The sequence below is a fragment of the Hydra viridissima genome, unplaced genomic scaffold (assembly GCF_058129835.1).
Source record: "Hydra viridissima isolate aposymbiotic clone 2 unplaced genomic scaffold, HvirCarnegie_v1 scaffold_12, whole genome shotgun sequence".
Classification (NCBI taxonomy): domain Eukaryota; kingdom Metazoa; phylum Cnidaria; class Hydrozoa; order Anthoathecata; family Hydridae; genus Hydra; species Hydra viridissima.
This window is the reverse complement of record NW_028324311.1, coordinates 9,804,418-9,827,261: the sequence shown is the minus strand read 5'-3', so window position 1 is coordinate 9,827,261 and position 22,844 is coordinate 9,804,418. Positions and strand designations below refer to the sequence as shown.

Sequence of the window (22,844 nt, the reverse complement as noted above, 5' to 3'; positions counted from 1 at the left end):
CCCACCTCTGGACAATTTATTTAAATAATTATGATCAGTTGACTCCTATTGAAAATGTTTTGTACAAAGCAATTTGCAACATACTCAAAACTTCTTAATCAATATTTTGGTAATAAAACCAGCAACGTAACTGGCAACTTCACAAGAACCATCCAATAAAGTCACACTATCAAAATCTCATTGATTTTCTCCATCAAGAATCTAACATGTTATATATCTTCTTTTATTTGGATTATACTCTCACAATAAATAACATCTTTCAAACTGACAAGGAATCTCCTACCGCTCAATTGACAGTATTATCATCTTTTTTGCCATGTGTATCAAGTAATTTTGTAAAAGAAGAAACATTTGAAGCATGATTGCCACAAACAACACCTTGAACATTAAAACTATTTTTTATTAAAAATTCAATCAGGTTAAGAATTTCAGACTTTAACCAGTCACTGTTCAATTTTACAATTGGAATTGCTATGACAACACAGGAGATATTTTCTTTCAAACCAACAATCATGAAAGAAACAATGCTTCTATAACATCTGTTTTTCTCACTAATCTCAGTTAAATTGCCACCAGAATATTCAGCACATGGTTACAAATACATTTCATCAAAAATTATTATAAGATCTTTTGATAAGCTCCCATTTTCATGTAGCAACTTCAAAACTTTCATAGAATCTATTTCACCTGATTTAAGCTTGCCTAACATTGATATAGATGGGATTGGGAATTCCTTTAGCAGTAAATGATAAGTTTGCAGTGATGTGTACTGCAACATCAATTGAAATTGAAAAACATTTGAAGAATAAATTATTTTTTTTTTTATTTGGTGATTTTTGACTTCTTCAAGAATAGAAGACAACTTTTCTTTTTCTGTGCTAATATGTGAATTGAGTTTTTCCAGCATACTCCTTCTTTTTAACATAGATTGGTGGGTTACTCTGAGCCAAGGTGATAAGGAAACTGGAAGATTTTTATAAAAAAGTTGGACATGTAAATTTTTGTTGATGCGAATAGAATCAGCAACTTCAGGTATGTGTAGTTTATTTTGAATAATTTTATGGAATACAACACAATCATCAAATTTGGAAAATAAATATCCTACTGGTGAATCAACAGCTGAAAGAGAATTAACATCTTCAATAATAATTCTTATCCTTTGATAAGAATTTCTGAAATTCATCTTCTTGAAATATTCTTTTAGTTGGTGATTTTCTTGGTCCAGTTATAACTGGAAGAGAAGCAGTTGCTATGCTAGCAGGGTATATTGTAGGAACAGGCTTCAAAATCGTTTTGCTAATGCTCTTTTATGTATGACTTTTTTTTCAGAGTGTTTTAAACAGATCACAGATGATTTTGTGACAGTCCAGAAATTTCTATTTACAAATCTAATCCATAGCTTTCTTAAATCATAATCTTTTGGAAAACCAAAAACTGAAACTACTTCACCACCAAGATAATTGGAGGTACAACCAACAGCACAGCATTTATTAACCATAATTACTATTTGTTAATAAAAAGAAGCTACAATCAAGTGTATGAGGTTTAGTTGATGTAAAGATTTGGGAAACGCTCAAGTTTTTCTCCTATGCCGAATTTACTTATTTAAAATTTATAGCGCAACATTTAAAATATGTTTAGAAAGTTTGTCCATCCTACAGAATATACATTTTTTAAACTGGCCTTCTATTTTTTTTCGATTTAAGCAGAAAAGAAGGCCGTGTATTTAAGTGGGCCATGACTGGACTATTTTTTGAATTATGAAACACTTTTATATTGATAAACTGGAAAACAATGTTAAGCAGTATAATTTATTCTAGTTTTGTAATATTTTAATTTTCCATACTCATGATTTCGTTCGGAATTTGAAATGTATGCCAATTGATATAAAATAATCTCAATAAGTACAAATATTTATTTAATTATCGAAGCTGGTAATGTCTAATTCAATTGTTTAAAAAAGAAGTTTAATTTATTCTTCACAACATTGTGAGGTGTAGAGATAAACAAAACGTAATGTACGTAAGGCCTTAAAATAGTCGATTAATCTGTTATAACATCAGTTTTTAAGTATGACATATAACAGCTTTGATACTTTTAGTTGAATTCTTATCTCGTTTTTTTTTTTTTTTTTTTTTTTTTTTTTCGTAAAATGCACCTCGTTGCTTTGTTTTTCGTAAAATACACCTCGTTGCTTTGTTTTTAATGAATTAAACTGATAATGTTAGGTTTAAATACATTGGAATTTTTTTATTTGATAAGAAAACACTCTTAAACATTTTTTTAAAACCCATTATCACAGGATTATTCTCAATGACATTATTGCATCCTTAAATTAACATAAAGAACACTTTGTGTGTGTGTGTGTGTGTGTGTGTGTGTGTGCGCGCGCGCGCATAGGTTTAGTTACTCCAGCTGAAGTTAATTTAATTGTGTTTTACTTTAAATCAAAATTTCTTTGTTGATTTTTTTAAACAAAAAATCCAAAGGAATTGCGATGCGACTTTAAATCCAGGGGTTGTTTGGGATTAGGTGATTTTGAGTTAAAAGTTTTTAAGGATTGTTAAAACATATTTTAAAAACTTTTTTTGTGGTTAAAAAATTCGTAGGCTTCTAACAACAGTAAGATGTTTTAAAAATTCTTCTTTTATCAGATGAAAAATTTAATTTTCATAAAAGATTTTTTCAGCTCGAGATGTGTTGCAATTTACCATAAAACTGTTTTATGAAATAATAACCTTCACTTGATGACCTCTAAATCCAGTTTTAAGCATTACAATCATTCTCAGCTTCAACTCAGCTATAACAATTGACTATTTAACTGCAAGGATTATGATTACTAGTTTCTGAAGGAAACAACTTTTTTATATAAGATTACCTGATTTTGACCTGGTAGTGGTGATCTTTTAGGAACGGCTCGTTTGGGATCAATCTGGGTATGAAATATTATAGATAAAATATACTTTTTATTAGGAAAACTTTTGAAAAGAAACATTTTAAAATAATACAATTAATAAAAATCATGTTTCAAATATGTACCTTTTTACCATCGATGATATGAGGGCAAGAACTTTGGACTTGGTCAACAGATTTTGGATCAACAAAACGCACAAAACCAAATCCTCTACAAGACAATTATAAAAACGTAAAATTATTTTATAAAATTTCCTCATTTAACTATAAAAGTAAAAAAAAAAACTTTAATGGGTTTAATTTTTTATTTTTTTTTTATCTTTAAATTAAAAGCAGGTAATTTTTTTTTTTTTTTTATTTTTAAATTAAAAGCAGGTAAAATTTAAAATGCTTTGAGTATTTGGTGCGATTAAACAAATTCAATTCAACTGAACATTTAAAAGGCATTTTAAATATGTTTGGTCATGTTTCAGTGAATTTTAAGTATTTGCATCGGACGTTTAACTTGAGCACAATTCTACCCACTGTAATTGTAAACAATTGCGAATATATAGGCACTTTAATTACCTTTAAAAAAAATTTGAAAAATGTGCTTTATAAACTAATAAACTACTGTTAAAACTTAGAAGATGTTAAATAACATACCTTGATCGTTTTGTAACAGTATCACGCATTACAACACTTTCTTTGACCTCCCCAAACTTTTCGAAATATCGTTGCAAAACATCTCAAAACAAATTTCATACAAGTTTTATACTTGATAAGTTCATCTCAGATATTATAAGTTAAGTCTCAGATACTCAGGTAACACAGAATAATTCTTAAAAACCAAACAGTTTCGAAAGCATTGCTTGCAGAAGAAAAAACTAAACAGATAATGAACAAAGATTTTAACATAAAAACAGCTCAAAATTAGTTCAAAGCTCTTCACCATAAACTATCCTATACGTTATCTATACCTGCAGTCGTCTGGCTGGGCAGTCCACCAATGAACATCTTCCTAAAAAAATATTCGCTTTAAGTTTATTTATTACGCAAACTTGATAACCGCAAAGATAAAAATTTGTTACATATTTCGAGAATAATCTATTAGCGTTACGTCGAATAAGAAGCACAATACCCTGGATCGGTTTCCATTGGATTCAAATCAAATTCGGTGCTTTCTTCATTTTCCATTATGAGAAAAAGTTAGGGACCATTTATATTTTATTACTATTAAATAAAATAATAGTAATAATTAACGAAACAAACAAATATAATTAACTCCTAACGTCTACAGACGCAGCACTCGACACGTGGAATTTAAACTACTTCAACAATTTCTTTATTATTGTTTTATATTTGGCACATGAGCTTTCTTTTCGGCACCTTTTAAAACAACTTGATAGCTTTTGATTGGCTAAAAATACGTTAAAGTGCCTAATCACGTAAACAAAACGTCTCGTCGATTTGTCTGTATTGTAAGTGGCAGCAAATGCATCTCAAAATGATAGAATGAATTTATATATTTTTAAAAAAGTAGTTGTAACATCTTGTAGACAACAACAAAAAAGTTTTGATGAAGAGTATTGCAATGACGTTGTCGTTGGTAACGATAAGATGAACTTTTTATAAAGAATATTACAAACTAATATTTAGCCTTTATGTAACGCAAACAGAAATATAAAAATACATTCCAAAAATTAAAATAAAAATAATGATTTATCAGACGCCCGTTGAGAAAACCAACATAATAAAAGCCAAACCAATGAAAAAATAATTTCATGCGCAGAAGTAGTCGACAGGACAACAGTTGAAATTCTTGTTTAATTTCTAAAATGAAATACCAGTGCTATAAACAACAGAAAATCCGAAACTAATTCAAAAACAAATCTTGAAATACACATGGTTTGAGTTGTAATTGCGTTTTTTGGGTCGCTATATTCAGAGGAACATTTTTAGGTCGCTATTAAAATCAGGGGCCAATTCTATAAACAATTCGAAGTTTTTTTCGAGAAAAAAAATCTATCGTAAAAACTCAATTTTTTAAATAAATTATTTTTTCGTAAAAAAATGTGTAAACTCGAAGAATTTATAGGTGTTTGTATTTTTTTCGGCCATTGCTATAGAGCATAAAACGTATACGTCACTAAAACTCACGGACTTTTTTTATCCATCATTGATAGCAACTTTTATTTTAGTTTTTTTTTAGTAGGCCTACTTAATAAACTTTATTAGTTATTAAGTAGGCTGTGCTGTCTATTCTATTTTTATAAATATTTTTACATTCTAGTATTTGGTGTTTAAAAAAACTGTGCAAAATTAAAGAAGGAACATGGATTTATTTTTTTCGGATGAAGACTTAGATTTCGAAGTTGCAGAAAATGAGCTTCGCCACCGATTGCCTCGAGAGGTTGGTGTTTAAAACATTACTTAAAATCACTAGATTTTGATGTTTTTTTAATGATTTTTTATCGAACAAAATCAGAAATCATACTAAATAGGCGCAGAAATTATATTTTTGTTTTGTTTTTTAATATCATTTTAGTTTAATGGTCGCTTTTTTAACGAAGATGTTTCTGACAACGTTTTTCGAGAGCAGTATCGAATCCAAAGAGCTTTATTAGATTTTTAGAAACTAGGCTTAAAGATGATTTGTACTAAGCGAAATAAAAGCATTTCAGTACGTTTCCAGATAATGGTAATTCTTCATTTTATTGGCACAAATGTTTTTTTTCATGTTCTCAGAGACTGTGGAATCTCTACCAACACAATTTATCGTATTATACACAGTGTAGGAGAAAATCTTTTCAATGTTAGTGTATTAAGTTAATAAAACTATTGAAAGTATATATATATATATATATATATATATAAAATTGATATATACTATACATTACATCATGCTATCATTGTTAATTTTATATACTGTAATATGTCTCTGCTGTTGCTACTGTTTTTGAATATAATGAATAAATTGCCATTATTATTACCCTTGTTATATATCATTAGCACTATTAGTAGTTTACTTTACATTAGTTTATAACTATTTGTATATAAACTTGAATGTAAAATCTTTATTTAGAAATATGATTGATGGATTACATACTTATATTATGTTAATTCATGCTATATATTACATACTTATACTATAACATTTGTAAATATATATATATATATATATATATATATATATATATATATATATATATATATATAAACATACTAAGCTTTCCAAGAAGAACCTCTTTGTTTTCTCTGATCTTTATTGCTAGTAACATTTTAAGTTCTTTAGACAGCATTTTATTTTGTTGTGTATTTGTGTATTATATTGTTGTGTATTTGTGTATTATATGGCATATTTATCGACTATTTATACTTTTCTTTAGTCAAACACTATGAAAAATTTGTTTAACCAAAACTACTATCAAAAACCTTCATAAATAAGTATGGAATTTTAAATTCATGCATGCATTGTTAACGAAGCACAACAAGGAACTGAATAATCGATTAAATGTAGATTTTAAGTAATTAGTTAATTATGAAGTTACCAAAATCCTTTTCAGTTTTATCTATAAAATATCTACATAAAAACACAAACAAAGAATGTTCAATGATTTTGAAGCGCTAACGTTGTTCCAACAACGGCCGCTAAAAATCACGAAGGAAATTTCTACAATTGAGATCAAAAATCTTTCTGAAGTTTTTTTTCGAAAAAACGCAATTTTTATCTGAAAAGGCGATTCCCTGGTTCGTTTATAGCATTTAATATCGAAGTTTTTATCTTAAAAACGGAATTTTTTGAATGTTTATAGCAATGGACTTTTTTTTTCTTCGCTTTTTACGGTAAAAACTTCGTGTTTTACGGAAAGAACTTCGTTTTTTATGTTTATAGCATTGGCCCCAGGACGAAAAACACTTTTTAATAGAATCGAGGCCTTAAATAGTTTATATCCAATTAACTTATAATTAATTTACAATATATTCTGAGAGACCATTTTATTTTAATATAAAAAAATGATTATGTTAAAACGAAGATTCTAAATAATAATAATAACAATGATAATAATAATAATAATAATAATAATAATAATAATAATAATAATAATAATAATAATAATAATAATAATAATAATAATAATAATAATAATAATAATAATAATAATAATAATAATAATAATAATAATAATAATAATAATAATAATATAATAATAATAATATAATAATAATAATAATAGTATAAAATGATAATAATAATAATAATTGTAATAATTATAATAGTAATAATTATAATAATAGTAATGATTATAATTGTAATAATAAAAATAATAATAATAATAAAAATAATAATTATAATAATAGTAATGATTATAATTGTAATAATAAAAATAATAATAATAATAGTAATAATAATAGTAATAATAATATAAATAGTAATAAAATTTATAATTTAATAGTAATAGTTATAATAATAATAATGATAATAATTATAATAACAACAACAATAAAAACAATGAGTAAATGTTTAATGATATGAAAACAGGCATATTTTATTCTAAAGATACTGCTTATTATTTATACAGAATTTGAGCACAAACAGTCACTCTATACCTTTAGTACCCAGACAGTCACTCTATACCTTTAGCGAAAAAAAAATCGTAAAATATAACAAGCCAGATAGGTTAATAAATTTTCTGTTTATAAATGGGTATGAACTTGATTTTTTTTTTTTTATTATAACTCATTTTGAATTTTACCACTTAAGGGCGTCATTTCAGTTTTTACTATACTCTTCAGGTATAGGGATGATTGTAGGGTACGTCATACTAAATTTTGAAAATGACATTTGGGGAATAATTTTATTATGGGTTGGGGTAAGTTAAGCAATACTCAACCAAGAAAAAAAAATTTTTTTTTTGTAAAAAGCAACTTGAAAAATGTAAAAAAAAAACAGTAAAAACTAAATCTTTACGAAAAAAAAATTAACAAAACTTTACGAAGGTCTTTTTAAATATTTAATTATCTAACTTATACAAATGAACTTTAATCAATGAATTATAGAACACAGTTTTTTAGTACTTAGTATTTGCTTGGCGTTAGTAGTGGATTTATTTATGTGCCTGCGATAACAAAAAGTTGCACTTTTTTTGGATTTTTTCTTGTGGTTTTTTAGTTTAACCCCTTCGTACACAACGTGTACAAACGTACACACTTCGTCATGTTTATTTTTTACTATGAAGCTTAAGCAAAATAATAATTGAAACACGATGCGTACATTAGTGCACACCAGTCCAACCTTCGTGTAGTTTGTCTTCTTTAAGTAAGATTTTTGCATCTAGATAAAAAATTTTTTAAACACATTCCATGTGCCCGTGTACAAAGGGGATAATTGTTTTAGTTTTATAGTGAATATTAAATAAGATAAAATATTGTGTCGTGGAGAGTTCAAAATTGAAACAAAATAGATATTCTTCTACAATTACTTTAACTAAATGAGTAGGAAAAACTAAAATTCCTACACTGAGGGATGTATAAAGGATAGCTCTACATATTCAAGAAAACTTGCTTCTTTCTGACAATCTTGATAGGTGAGTTTTTTGACACGATATTGATATTGATCGATGCCTTTTCAATATATACTTGTTGGGCATAGGACGTCCGATGACATCCATAGGACATCCATTAGACGTCTTGACATCCGCTGGGTGTCTTTGGACGTCCAGTGCCCACTTGGTAGGAAATTACAATATTAAGTATTTCTAACAGGTAACTTTATAACAGTTTGAATTTTATATCTTTTTGTAGGAGATGTCATCTGTAAAAAAAATCTCTTTGGTATTGATTTTTGCTTTGTTTATGACTCCTGTAGTCATATCTCAAAAAACGCTGTCAGATAATATTTTAACTGCCTGGAATAAGTTTACAGAGATTTCTAATTGAAAAGAAAAAAATGAAAAAATTGTCAAATTGTGGGAAGGTTAATTGGACAAATTGTTGGATATGACAATGTGTAGGTGCAACATATTACTTTGTACAAATGAAAATTCTCCATGTAAGGAAGTTAAAAATTATTTTGCTGGAGTTCACATTTTATGCATTTGTTTTAAAGATATTAAAGTGTCAAGACTTAATTTATTTTGGCTCAGATCTCAAAGAGATAAGGTCGGTGAAAAGTCAGGCTACCTAATGTATCAAAAGAAAAAAAACAGATATTGCTTTTTTAGAAAAAAAAAAAAATCAATTTAAAAATCTCATGTTAATACACAAATTCATCTTCAACGTTTTCTGTTTAAACAGAAAACGTTGAAGATGAAGTTTATGAATTAGTGGGACATGGATTTAATTAAGAAACTTCACCTGAAAAAATTAAGGATGCAAATGAAATATTTTCTGAAGATAGCTCCAATAATATCAAACAAAAAACTTCCCCATTTGTTACCATTAAACAGAATCACATGAAGATCCCCAATACAGCACTAACATCTCTTCGATTTGATACATCACCTGCTGCTCCATCTGCAATTGTATCTGCTTTCATTCAAAATTTTATCAAATTAAATTACTTGACTCCAAAAATGACTTACTTAGCATGTGGTCCTAAAAATAATTCGGAGAACCAGACAAGAGTCAATGGTTAAAGGTAGAGTTTCGTCAAAAAAACTAATTATTGAAGTAACTATCTAAGGCATATTTGTAGATGGAAGAAATGATCCAACTCTAATTTTGATGAAAGATTCAATTACTAAAAATTTTGTCGAAGAATAGAAAAGCAAGAAAACAAAAGTGTCACTTCTCAACCTGATAAAAGCTATTTGACCATTGCAAACCTAAAAGGGTTCAAACGAACCAGCTAAAGAAGCTACAATCGGGCTTTATAACTGGATGGTTCCTTGAGGAATTGATCAAACTGTAATAATGATTGGATCATCCCTTTTAGTTTACATATAATAGTGCTTGGATCAGATTTCACAAATTCAATGACTGGGTCTGGTAACGATGGCGGAGTGTTAACTTATCTGGAAAAACTTATCGGAAGAAAATGTTTTTGGTCAATTTGCATGCTGCATACAAATGAGCTATCTTTAAGACACCTGATTGCAAATCTTGATGGGTCCACAAACTCCAAGGATGGATTAAAGGGTCTAAGGGCAAAATACTATTAAAAGTAAATCAACTAAAGCGACTAGAAAAGTTTGAACCAATTAAACAGATTGAACCTCTGATTAAAATTCCAGATGACATTTTAAAGTCTATGTCAACCGGCACTTTACTATGTTACAAGTTAGTTTCTTGTCTTGAATCAGGTATCTTGAATCATTTACTTGTCAACAAAAAAATTTGGAAATCCTTGCAATAACAGGTGGTTCACAACTAGTAAGACAATTCTTTGGTTTTACATTAGTGAAAATGACTTGGAAGGTGATATTTTAAAAAATCTAAAAGTTCTTTCTCAATTCGTGACTCAAATATACTTTCATATGTGGTTTAAAATCAAGGTGAAACACTCTATTATCGATGGGCCCATCATCTAATCAAACGTCTTAGTTTATTATGAGGTCAAACAGTCGAAGTTGGCGTTACAAAGTCTATTTTAAAAACTTTATGTTACACCTAGTTTGCTTGGTTTTTTAGTACTGTAAAAAGTATTTTCTCGAATAGTCAGTGACGCATATATATATATATATATATATATATATATATATATATATATATATATATATATATATATATATATATATATATATATATATATATATATATATATATATATATATTTATATATATATATATAAATTATTATATCTGGTAAAATGTTTTATTAACCCCGTGTTATAAAAATGTAACGTAATGTTATCCATTGTTTTCATTTTAACGGTATTTACTTAAATATTACAATTTTTATATTCATTTTTACTCAAAAAAGAAAAAAAAGTTTTATTTCAATGTTGCTTAATAAATACCTTCCACATGATAAAATTACTCCCCAAATTGTTACTTTTGAAAATTGTCTGACCCCACTACAAATTGTTGTTTTAAATTATATAGCAGAAACATGGTACTGGTATAAATTACTCTCCGAGTCTGTTAATCACCAAACAAAATAATACCGTAAAAACATCCAATATTCCGATAAGTTACTATCTTTCTCTTGAAGAAAAAATTTCAACGCATAATAAATGGGAGGCCAAGTGCTGTTAAAATTTACCTGAAGATATTTGTGCTATCGTTATTAAGTGGTATTTAATTTGTTTTGCTGTTTAATAAGATATGCAAGAAAAAATTTATTTAAAAAATATTCAAATTCCTCGTTTATAACTATTTTAATTTTCAAACTACATCTAAATGTAGAAATAATACTTAGTGACGCCATTCCACTTTATAGATTTATCTCGGGTTTTTTTTTTTTTTACTGGTTATATCCCAATTTCATGAATTGTCTATCAGCAAACATTAACTCGATTTTATTCATTTATTTTACCAAATGGTAAGTTCTCCTAAAATTATGTATTTTTTTAACCATAATTTTAATTTATGCAAAACTTAAATTTTCCATTTTTTCTTCAGATTAAGTAGTAATACTTTTTGAAAAAGATTAGCAAGGCATGTCTTTAAGGTAAATGAATGATATAATTTGTAATAATGCTTAAGCAAACAATTTTTTAGATAGCTGTATACCAGTATTGTGTATTTTCTCCCTGTTATCATTTTAAGTTAATCTGAAGTAGTAAATTTAGTTTGATTTTGCTTCCTATTTCTATTTATTAAAATTTTTGTAAGGGTATTGCTCTGCTACTTGATAATGGAGTTCTTATAATCAGCAATTATAAAGTTTGAAATAAGTCTTTTTTTCTAAGAATCGTTACATCATCATGGAATGTAAACGGACAACAACCACAGGAAGAGAATCTAGATGAATGGTTACACCTTCTTGAGGAGCACCATGAAAACTTAGCTGATATATATGTAATAGGGTATAAGCATTAATGATTTTTTGCCTATGTTATTTAACTATTTAAGAAGCTCTACTTAATCATAAAGTAAGCATTACTTGTCAATAAAATTTATAATCAAAATAACATTGTAATATATACAAAGATAAGTTTAATCAAACTCCCATATTATGCTAATAATATTGGCGTAATATTGTAGGAAAATCCAGGAAAGTCAAAATATTGGACTTGTGTTCTTTTGATTGTAAATATTTTTTTATAACAGTAAATTCTTCTGTTGTAAAATCTTCTGCTGTCAATCTGACCTAATTTTTTTGTTATTGTATAAATATGGTTAACAACAGTGGTTTTATGGTAACATCTTGTAAGTTCTTGTGACTATGCATATCTTGAGTAATAAAAAACATAAATTAGTTACCTCTTAGACATCTTAATCATCTATCATGATTACCAACATCTCAATTGCTACTCTATTTGTTGCAATCATAATGCTATCATAGTTGCTATTACTGGGGTATTGCAAAAGTGTCTTTTTTCGTTAAAAATTGCAATTGATATTTGAAATTTTTTGTACAATCAAGTTCTTTTTTATTACAAAATTTAAGCAATTTTGTTTAAAAAATTCACTATTTTGTTTAAACAACTAACTAAATATAAAACATTAAATTGGAGAATTAGAGGATCAAAATAAATCTTGCAGGAAAAATAGAAACTTATTATTCAAAACATTTTTATCTAAGTAACTTGACTTCGTTATTAATGTCATTAAACAATCAAAAGATCAAGGGAATGTATTAATAAATAAAAAAATCATCATAAATGAGAGAAAAGGAAGGATCATACATTGTCTTATCTTTTTGAATATATTTTTATTACAAAATTTGCCTGGGTGAATGGAAGTCTGTCTTCAATACAAGTCTGAAAGTAGACTTGGGGACTTAAAAAACTCTAGAATCTTTAAATAGCAAGAGCACTCAATTTTTTAACTTTATGTTTGCTATTGATTAATTTCTGTTCCTTTAAAGAAAAAAACTGTAGAGTCAAGCAAAATAATTACAATACAAAATATCAACAAGCCACATTTGTTCATAGATCTGACAGTTCCTAAAATAAGTTGGAGTTAGAGCTTTTTCAGAGGATAATGATGATCTTTCATATCCTGAAATTACACCAGATAGATAATACAGGACATACTCCATTCTTGCTCTAGAAGATCCAATCATTTTAGTATTAAACATAAAAGATTATTAGTGGCAAAGCTGTTGTTAAATCTTATTGTTGTATTTATGATGATAACCTGGTGGGAAATGAGACAGCAATAATACTTGTAATGATAATGACAGCTATTTAGCAACAAGGATTACTATCTTATTTCAACTAGCAGCTGAAGTTGGTGAAAAAAATGATATTTGAAACAATAAAGATACAAATTAAATAGGCTGAAAATTGTTTTTTTAAAACAATGGTAATAAAAAAAACAAAATTATTAATAAAAAAAGTCCCTTGATTGTTGAACAAAGCTAGCTTCTTTTAAATATAATCAAATATAGCCAGTTTTGAAATATATCTAGCTAGTTTTGATTATAATTAAATATATATTAAACATTAAAAGATAGTATGAACACCAGTGGAGTAATACCAAAAATGTAAATTAATTATATAAAGTAGTTCTAATACATGTTTTATTTAAAAAAATTAATGCCCCATAATTACCCAAAATTGAATTTTGTACTCAGGGTGTTAGTAGAATGCTTTTTTTTCTAGGAAATGCAATGTTATTCCAGATTTTTTTTCAGGATTGTAGAAAAAGCAGTAATCTGTGATCATTGAGTTAAAATGAAAGCACAATCATTAAATTTTCATATTTTTGTGAAATCTATTAATTTTGATATGTTAACTTGAATTTTGTTGTGATGTCAGATTTATGAGTTATTCAAATTACTCTTTTGACGTTTCTAAAGTTCAATGATGTTGCTTAATCATAAAAAAGTTCAACAAAATGTTTTTGAGTTTTTAACTGTCCTGTAAATTTTAACTGTCCTTTAATTTACCCTGCTTGAAACTAATAAGCAAAATTGAATAACAAGATGATGTTCATGATATGTATTTGTTGCTAATACTTTTCTTTACATTTTGGAAATTGCCAAATGTAAAGAAATTATAAGAAAATGTTCTTTTAAAAATAAATTTGGTTAATTCTTTTTTCCCTAGGATACAAGAAGTACCAAGCGATCCTGCTTCTTTGGTACTGGATTATTATATTAGAAATGATCCTTGGACCACAAGATTACTGCTCTTTTTGAGTACTAAAGGAATTGTCATGGTAAAAAGTATTACTTATAATAAAAGTTGTAAAACTTATGACTGCCTTTCAAGTTTTAACTTCAGAAGTACAGTCTTCATATTTTTTCTTTTAAAAACAGTTGTTAAAAAAATTAACAGTGTTTTAATTTTTTTTGCAATATTTTAATTTTAATAAGACATTGTATAAGGAACTTTTGATTTTCTTGCTGTATGGTTGGGATCATTGTGATTATTGTTTTGCTGGAACATAAGATTTTATCTTAATTTTCTGGCATAAGATTTGAGATTCTTTTTAAGAATATCTATGTACATAGCATCATTCATGATAATATTGATAATAACTATTTTTCCAACTCCCCCCATTTGATATAGCTCCTCAAACCATGTTTTAAATACCAAATTTAACACTTTCTCCCATACAGCTTAATTTATGTATATCATCATTTTTTCCAAAGTTCCATCATATAATTTTAGGTTTACTTTGACTGATTGCTTCATAACACATTCTTCCAATAGTCTTGACATTTTTTTTTTTACGTTCATTTTTTCAAATGAAAATTAGCATTTGCTAACAAGTACTGATTTTACTTTTAGCAAAAGCAAATTTACATTTCATATTTTTTTAGTCAAAAAAGGTTTCTTACAGACTAGCCTGCCTTAAAATCCTTGATGTCTGATCTTGTTTTGAATAGTATTTGAAGTGGCTTTGATATTATGATCTTCTTTGACATTTTTGCTAACTTTCTTGCAAATTCAGAGCAGTTTTTCTTCACTTGAATGATAATATTTTTATCAATTGATTCAGTAGTCTTTCTTTTATGACTTCCCAGGAATATTAACCATTTTAACAATAAAGTTGTATGTACCAATTGTTGTTGAACCAATAAGTTGTTGTTTTGTATGTGCCAATTGTTGTTGTACTGATTGGTATGATGTACCAATTAGTACAACAAATGGGTATGTTTGAAACTGTTTTGTGATGGATTCCTGTTAAGTTTTGGACTTCTCTGTAAGTTTTTCCTTGATTAACTTAATCAACTGCAAAATAATTTTTCCTAACCAACAAAAAAATTTTTGTGCAGTTGATTAAGTTTTTTAAGTTAAGTCTTTTTATCACATGCCATAATTATAAAAATAACTTTATTTATATATTTCTTCATTTGCTGTCATTTTATTTATTTAAATAAATGAAGTTTCAATTACAAAACTTTCAAAAACTTATCAAAAACTAAATTGAATAAATTTAACTAAAATTTTTCTTGGTCCAAATTATTTTTTGCTCACATTTAATCCAAATATAAATTTCAAACTGTTCTAGAACAATATTTGATTGGCAGAAATATACCTGCAAATATATTTCTGATATTACTAGGATTCAAATTTAATCAAAGTTCAGCATCCATCAAAATTTAAATTTATATCAATGAATGGATGAAATATTGTTACCATAAAAGATTCTTTTTTACTATAAAAATTATAAAATATACAGGTGTATAACTCAAGGCTTTTAGCCATTTAGAATCGGTCAAAATAGAGACCTTAGCTCTTTTTGATCCATTATAAATGGCAATCCAGTTGACTTATTCATCTACTCTACTTATATACAAATATATTTTTTTAAAATCAAAACTAAATTTTGTCAAAGTTAAAGGAGAAAGCTGTATGGTTAAATTTCTTGTTATACAATCATATTTCCCTGACATTTATTTATTTTGTCATATTGAAATGAACTTTAAAAAATGTTGCAGTTTAAAAAATGCAGTGTGAAAAAATAGTTTTTGTTTTCTTGGTGTTAATAAAAATTGCTGGTTATTATATATTATTTTTCAAAAATTAAAATTTTGGGTCCCATAAAAAGTGCCAAGAACAATATCAATGTTTTTGTAATAAAAGCATCAAATAGAGTTATAAAAAATTACCCTTGATTTTAAAAATAGATGGTCAACTTACACACTTAGTCAACTTATAAGGGGAGTCAAGTGCCCTTTGCTCTAGTGTGTATGTCCATGCCTTTACATTTCATTTTTCAATATTGATAATTAGATAAAAATGCTTGGATTTTGTCTCCTCTCTGAAGTTTTCTCAGTGGAAAATATCTGTATTAGTCATATAGATTTTATGAAATCCATATCTATTTGCATATTTATATATAACCAATTTATTTTACAACGATCAAAGCTTTTATATAACCAATTATATATCATTTATAACCATCAAACAGCAATCCTCTCTTTGTTTTGTAAAATTTAAGTTCTTATTTCTTTAAACAAAGCAGTAATTACACTGCAATTTCACTAAAGCAAAGTTAACTTCTCCACTTTTATTCCTGTTTAAGAATGAAATTTTGAATAATGTAAAATTCTTTTTTAGTTACTGCTAAGGTCCTTGTATTTTTAAAGTAATTTAAGTTAATTTTCTTTAGGTTGACTCAGCAAGAATGATGGGAATGTTACTTATTGTTGCAGTGAAGCCTGTTCATTTACCATTTTTAAGGGAGATACGCACCACATACACAAAGACTTCATTTTATGGTTTATTGGTTAGTACATAGTTTTCTTTATATTTTTTTTTCTATTTATTTAATTAACAACTAAATTCACTTTGAAATTTGTCTTTTACTTGTTTTCTTTAAAATGTTGCTACCTAAAAGTTATACATGGTTTTCCATGTGTAAATTACATTTTTCTTGAAAATACTATAAGCAATCGAAAATTATTTCAAGTATGGTTATCACAAAAAAAAACTGAAAGTTTTATGATGATAAAAGTGTTATTATTTTTTTTATGGTAGGGTATCAAAGGTGCAGTTAGTTTACGCTTCGATCTGTATGGTGAATCATTTTGTTTTGTTAATAATCACTTTATTTCTGGCGAAAAATTCACAGAGCAAAGAAACACTGTAAGAGTTTTAGTCTTTTACACCCAAATCTTATCTTTTAGAAGGATTTTAATTTGAATTTTTTAAAAGTTTTCTGATATTTTTATTCATTAAAATTTTATATTGTTTAGAATTATCATGCTATAAATTCAAAAACTCTCTTTCGAAATTGCGAAAAACAACTCATAAATGATCATAGGTAAGTTATTAACAAATCATTTTACTCTTAAAAACAATTCCATAATAACTTTTATGAATTATTTGTTAATGTTAAAATGTCTTTTCTGTACATGAGATTGCTAATTGAATTGTCCACTTTGCATTTAAAAAAATGACTGGTCGATGTGAACTATGATTTAATTTAATAAAAAAAGTGTTACTATTTGTTAAATGTTTATTAAAAAACTTATAAAAAACTAGATAATAAAAAATTTAAGAGAATAAAAGAAATATTTTAAGTTATTGCAACATTTTTGTATGCAATATTTTTAGATATTGTATAAACTTTGGTGACTTCAATTATCGCATTGATGAGCTTGATTTAAATACTGTAAAAAAGTTGGTTGAGGAAAATGATTTTCAAGCATTATTAGTTAATGATCAGGTAACTGTCATTAAATGATTTTCATATTTTTTCATTTAATATGTGTATGTATTGGGTTGGGGAATAAGTTCATAGTGTTTTTAGTAGACTTTTATTAAAACAAAAAACAATAATTATTATAAATTAATCAATTATGCATTTGTCATTGATGTTTATGGCCTCTTTCCACAACTCAACCAATTTTTTGATGTTCTGCCAAATATTGGCTGGTCTGGTATCAAAGTACTTGTTGAGCCAGTTTTTAAGGTTTTCTTCATTGTCAGAAATAACACCCCTCATATGATTCGACAGTAAGCAGAAAAGAGGGTAATTTGTGGGTGCAAGGTCTGGAGAATATAGCAGTTGCTAAAAGACCTCCTATTCAAGCTCTTGGAGTGTGTTTTTGAGAATTTGTGCAACATGGGGCCTGGCATCATTGTGAAGGGGTATTGTTTGGCTTTGTCAATGTGGTCTTTTCAGTTAAATAGCCTCTTTTACACAGTGTAGTAGCTTACACATGTAGAGCTCCTTGTTGATTGTGGCATTCCTTTCTAGTATTTCCCAGTGCACCATGCCCTCCCAGTGATGATTTGGTACAAAAAGGGCTGTTATGGTCATGTGTTTCTTGATTGCAGGTGAGATGTTGAGAAGTAATTTGAAGGCCATTTTATTTGTTGTTATACTTGTAAGGAACCAAGGCTCCCAATTTTTTGGCATATCCCATTGAATGAAGATGATTGAGAATCATTTTATAATTGCAGTTCATTTTTTAGCAAAGTCATGACTTGTTGTTGTTTGACTGTCCTCCTTCAAAAGTGTTTGAGATGCTCTTTGTTTAATGTAGGTCTTCCACTGCAGGGTGTGTCAATGTCAAAATCACCATTTTTGAACTTTGCAAACCATTTCTGTGCTGTAGACTTGCCTATGACACCTTCTTCTTATACTTTGCAAATGTCTCTGGCTGCTCCCGTAGCTTTTTGGCCTCAATGAAAAGTAAAGAAGTGCAAGCGTCAAGGATGCTGCTTTTTACCTCCTAGGTATTGCATTTCTAATCTAAAAAAGTAATAAAAAATTAAATCACTCAAAAAGATTAGCACAGCTTTGTAGATCAAGAAGATCTCTATCGAATGTATATCATAGACTTTGGCAAACAGCAAAAAATTGTTATAAAATGAGATAAAATATAAGAACGCTTTGAAATTATTCCCCAATCCAATATATGTATATGTGTGTGTGTGTGTGTGTGTGTGTGTGTGTGTTTATATATATATAATGTATTTTATATTTTAGCTTTTAAAAAGCAAAAAAGAAGGAAAATGTTTTGATGATTTTACTGAGCATCCTATAAATTTTTCGCCCACATATAAATATGATCTGAATTCAAACACATTTGATTCAAGGTGAAAACTTAAATTTGTAATAAATAATTTATAGTATAAAGTTTTTGAAAAGTTTATAATATGTAACAAAATTTTAAAAGGAATTTTGTGTGAACAAAAATGTCATTTTTTTACCCTTTTTTTAAATACTATTTTAGCTTTTTAATTTTTAATTACTCATTCTGAAATATTTATCTGGTAATTTGTTCTGTAATTGTTGTTTAATTAATTTATGTAAAAAAGTCATTATAAAAAGTGTTTAAAAAAACCACTTCTATAAAATAAACCTCTATTGGCAAGAAATGTATGCTTAACTAGTAAACTCTTTTTTTCAACTTTTGACCAGCTACAAATACAAACATGCTTAAAGGAAACCATGTGCAACTCAATAAAAACAACAAAAATAGGATTAACTATAAACAAAGCTCAAAAAAATCAATTGTGACTGCTTCTTTAAAAAAAAGATGTTTTACTTGAATATCAGTGTGTATTTCCTTTAGTAAAATATGAACCTAAATTCAAATGTGACAATTTTTTTGATGTTTAAAAGTGCTAAAAAATGTTTTTTTTATATGCGCATCAATTATTGTTTTAAACTTTCATTCACTAAAATTTTATTTCTTACTAGTCATTAACAGTATGTGTAAAGTCAGTTTATCCATTCAAACATTTAGATATACTCACAGTTAATACAGCTGTTTTAACATGTCACATTGATCAATAAATGTCTTCTATATATTTTGTTACTAGTCCCTGAGGTTTTATTAAGGGGTTTCTCTTTCTAAGCACTTAGGATTGCTCCAACTTTTATTGCTATAGTTGCTGTTGTCATGGTTTCAGTCACTCCATTTATAACTTTAATAAGAAATGTTTATGCAGATGAATATGAAGTAGACAACCTATACACATGTATTTGTATGTGAAACTTTTTATAGCTCAAAGCAAAGAGTCCCTGCCTATACAGATAGAATCCTTTGGCATGAGAAGACAGAAGAAGTACTCAGTATGGAACAATCATTATATTCAAGTCATATGACATACACAAGTAGTGATCACAAACCTATCAGTGCAGAATTTATTGTTCAAATACCTGTAAGTTAAGGTTTGAATAGCCTAAATAGCCTAATAAAATTTTATCTTAGTTTGTTAAAATATTTGTTATAAAATATTTTGTTGTAATATAAAATAGTTTTGGGTAAACTAATTTTTTTAAAACCATTTGTCAGACTTTTACAAGTGAAATCCATAGAGGTTTTTCAGAATGCTTGTTAAAATTTTTTTTCAATAATATGCAGTTTCAATTATCTAGGCTATGCTATCTTCAACCCCTGTGGTGGAGTTTAAATTTGAAGACTCTTACATTCCATGGACCTCTGAGGAAGTATGTTTGTATACATTGCACTTCATATTCGAATTGCTTACCATTTTACAACAATCTAAATGAGTAATTTAATGAATTCTTTTGTGTATCATTTAAAAGTTTATATTGTGTATAGGATTTATTGTTTATAGGATGGAGTTTGTGTTTTTTACGTGAAAGGTTATCAAACATCAAGTTGGGATTGGATTGGTTTATATCCTGTAAGTTTCTTATTTCACTTTTCAATCAATTTTTTTGTCCTTTAAATGTAACATTAAATATTTTATAAAAAAGTTTTTAAACTAACATGTAATGTAAGTGATACTGGTTAAGGTGTAACCTGATTGCTGGCTGTAATAACTATAAACCTGATGAGGTGACTTCAATAATTACAACCACAAACCAGGTTGTAAAATAGTTTTTAATGTTCAATAATCTCATTTAGTTTGTTAAACATAAAAACTGTTTTAGAACCTAAAGCTTTCCTAATATTTAATAATTTTCTTTTATTCAACAGTTGTCTTGCTAATGTAAGTTTTTAAAATGTTAATGTCATAAATATATTTCTGAACGTTTTGACGGTTTCCGAGAAAACTAAACAGGTACGGAAAATATTCGAAAACCTCGTGGTCTTTTTTTTTACCTTTTTCTTTTTTAGTAGATACTAATTACTTTTAGTACTACAATATCAAAGAAAAATATTACTATCAATATCAAGAAAATTATTGAATTAGATTCGAATAGATCAGTCTTTGTTAATTAGATTCGAACAGATCTTTGTTGATTAAGAAAACGTGTCCCATCATCACCATGTTTGGCTATTTTAAACTTAAATTGTTTAAAAGAATTTTTGACAGTTATGTTTTTTTACTGAAGACTTCTTGATAAAAATTGTTAATTATTATTAATCATTATAGATGTTTATCATCTTTTTTAATCATTAATCATAATATATATTATCTTTTTTCTGCGAAATTCTTTGAAATAGCAATAAAATGTTTCTTTTAAAGCTTGATTTCAAAAGTCCTCAAGACTACTATACCTATGAGTGGTCTGTGTCGGGTGTTGATGAGACAGGAGAAGACGGATGCATGGTATTGTTTGACGATGTACCAGATGTACCTGGTTATTACATTTTTGGATACTGGAGCAGAAAGTTGGAGTGTATGCTTGGAATAAGTGAGCCTTTTGAGGTAACGTATTTTCTCAAGCTTAAATATCAGTGAACAGGTTTCTATATTTTTGATTTGCTATTGTTTTTGCTACGATTTCCTTTTAAGTTACTTTTTATAGGTCACACCTCTCTCAGAGGATCCACAAGAGGTCACTGTAGAAGCACCACCTCAAGAAGGGGAAAATGTTTAGAGTTTGTCGCCTTGAAAACAAATTTATTTCTTGCTCGGCAGATGTACCGTTGGTGTACGGTTTTTAATTACGTGGTTTGAAATTCTAAAATTCAGATTATTTGTTTTCCGATTAAAACATCAAAGAAAACTGTTGCATAACGCGTGTTGAGTGTTGCGTGGTTAAGCCTTTAAATGTTTGAAAAAGAATTTATAAAAATCATTTTAAAGAAAAATTATTTATGCTCTTCAATTTTCATTTTTTTTTTTTCCTTTTTTGTTATTTTTTTTTAAACTTATTTATCAGATACTTCCACCATCTTAGAATCGCATATCATTAATAAAACTTGCAATATTTTATTGATCGTTATTTTTAAAAATGGCTTTAGATTTTCAAACCATTTATGAAAAAATTTTAAATAGTTTCTGAGTGATTTTGTAAATGTCAAAAGGAAGTTATTTTAAATGGAGAAGAGAACTTTAACAGTCATTGAAGATTTAAAAAACTATTTATTTATGCTCTTCGATCTTTTAGATAGAAATATTGAAAATTTATTGAACATTTTAAAAAATCTCTAACGCAATTTTTTTTAATTTGGGGTGGACTTGTAACCTTGTCCATTTGTAAATGCATATTGTGTAGTTTTTTTTAATTTTAATTTTTTTTAATTTAGTATATTATATGAAATTTATTTTGTACTGTGCGGGTTATGTTTGTATTTTTTATTTAAGAAAAAAAACTCGATTCTCTTTTTAAAGTTGAAGTTTATGGTTAAATAGGTTTTAGTTTTAAATCTAAGAAGATGAACCTCTATACACAGTGAGCCGGCCATGGGGTGAATCATCAATCGCCGCATGAGCTTTGTTTTAGTTGTTCAATCAGAAGTAAAACAAATATCTGCTGTTGTCTGTTACAAAGTAAAACATGAGGTTTTCGTCCAAATATTCATCAAAACTTTCAACGGTGCCAAAACCCAGAACCATTTTGAAAGATTAGTTATGTTTAGTTCGGAGAGTACGACTTTATAATTAGAAATTTAAATATTATTAGTAAAGGTATCTACTTGATTATAATTGCAATTATCTTTTAATCGCGTATATGAGTTTCTGGGACATTTTCACCGTGCGTCACAAGTGAAACACTTCTTAATAGAA

The 22,844-nt window shown here is 27.4% G+C and overlaps 2 protein-coding genes and 1 long non-coding RNA gene across 5 annotated transcripts in view; 2 read left to right on the top strand and 1 right to left on the bottom strand.

Moving 5' to 3' along the window:
* LOC145194191 (RNA-binding protein Musashi homolog 1-like) overlaps positions 1-4,256 on the bottom strand; it is a 36,187-nt gene extending 31,931 nt beyond the window's left edge. The window contains exons 1-5 of one of the 2 annotated variants that reach the window (XM_090068029.1): positions 4,034-4,256; positions 3,873-3,913; positions 3,559-3,640; positions 3,040-3,124; positions 2,879-2,932 (exon numbers count right to left, since the gene is read on the bottom strand). In XM_090068029.1, the coding sequence (XP_089924155.1) occupies positions 2,879-2,932; positions 3,040-3,124; positions 3,559-3,640; positions 3,873-3,913; positions 4,034-4,089 (318 nt within the window). In that variant the 5' untranslated portion in view covers positions 4,090-4,256. The remainder of the gene's footprint in view (positions 1-2,878; positions 2,933-3,039; positions 3,125-3,558; positions 3,641-3,872; positions 3,914-4,033) is intronic. The other variant, XM_090068030.1, reaches the window with a different exon arrangement.
* A 933-nt stretch (positions 4,257-5,189) lies between these two features.
* On the top strand, positions 5,190-5,636 carry LOC149881158 (uncharacterized). Its single transcript, XR_016445450.1, has 2 exons — positions 5,190-5,305; positions 5,441-5,636. It is a non-coding gene; the product is annotated as an uncharacterized LOC149881158 (long non-coding RNA).
* A 5,366-nt stretch (positions 5,637-11,002) lies between these two features.
* On the top strand, positions 11,003-22,447 carry LOC145193939 (phosphatidylinositol 4,5-bisphosphate 5-phosphatase A-like). 2 transcript variants are annotated; one of them, XM_090068432.1, is made up of 14 exons: positions 11,003-11,129; positions 11,458-11,506; positions 11,748-11,864; positions 14,055-14,166; positions 16,570-16,686; positions 16,938-17,045; positions 17,156-17,223; positions 17,517-17,628; positions 18,898-19,007; positions 19,922-20,078; positions 20,296-20,367; positions 20,499-20,567; positions 21,357-21,539; positions 21,640-22,447. In XM_090068432.1, exons 2-14 carry the CDS (start codon positions 11,496-11,498, stop codon positions 21,709-21,711), a joined length of 1,308 nt encoding a protein of 435 aa, XP_089924558.1. In that variant the 5' UTR covers positions 11,003-11,129; positions 11,458-11,495; the 3' UTR covers positions 21,712-22,447. The 2 variants fall into 2 exon arrangements, with proteins under 2 accessions (XP_089924558.1, XP_089924559.1); XM_090068433.1 differs by having other exon boundaries at positions 11,044-11,377.
* Positions 22,448-22,844: the final 397 nt, after the last annotated feature.

Bases quoted from the DNA above. Each gene is read 5' to 3' on its own strand.
- LOC145193939 (XM_090068432.1), top strand. The intron at 17,046-17,155 runs GTAAGAGTTTTA...TATATTGTTTAG, and splicing joins TCACAGAGCAAAGAAACACT to AATTATCATGCTATAAATTC. The intron at 20,079-20,295 runs GTAAGTTAAGGT...TCAATTATCTAG, and splicing joins AATTTATTGTTCAAATACCT to GCTATGCTATCTTCAACCCC.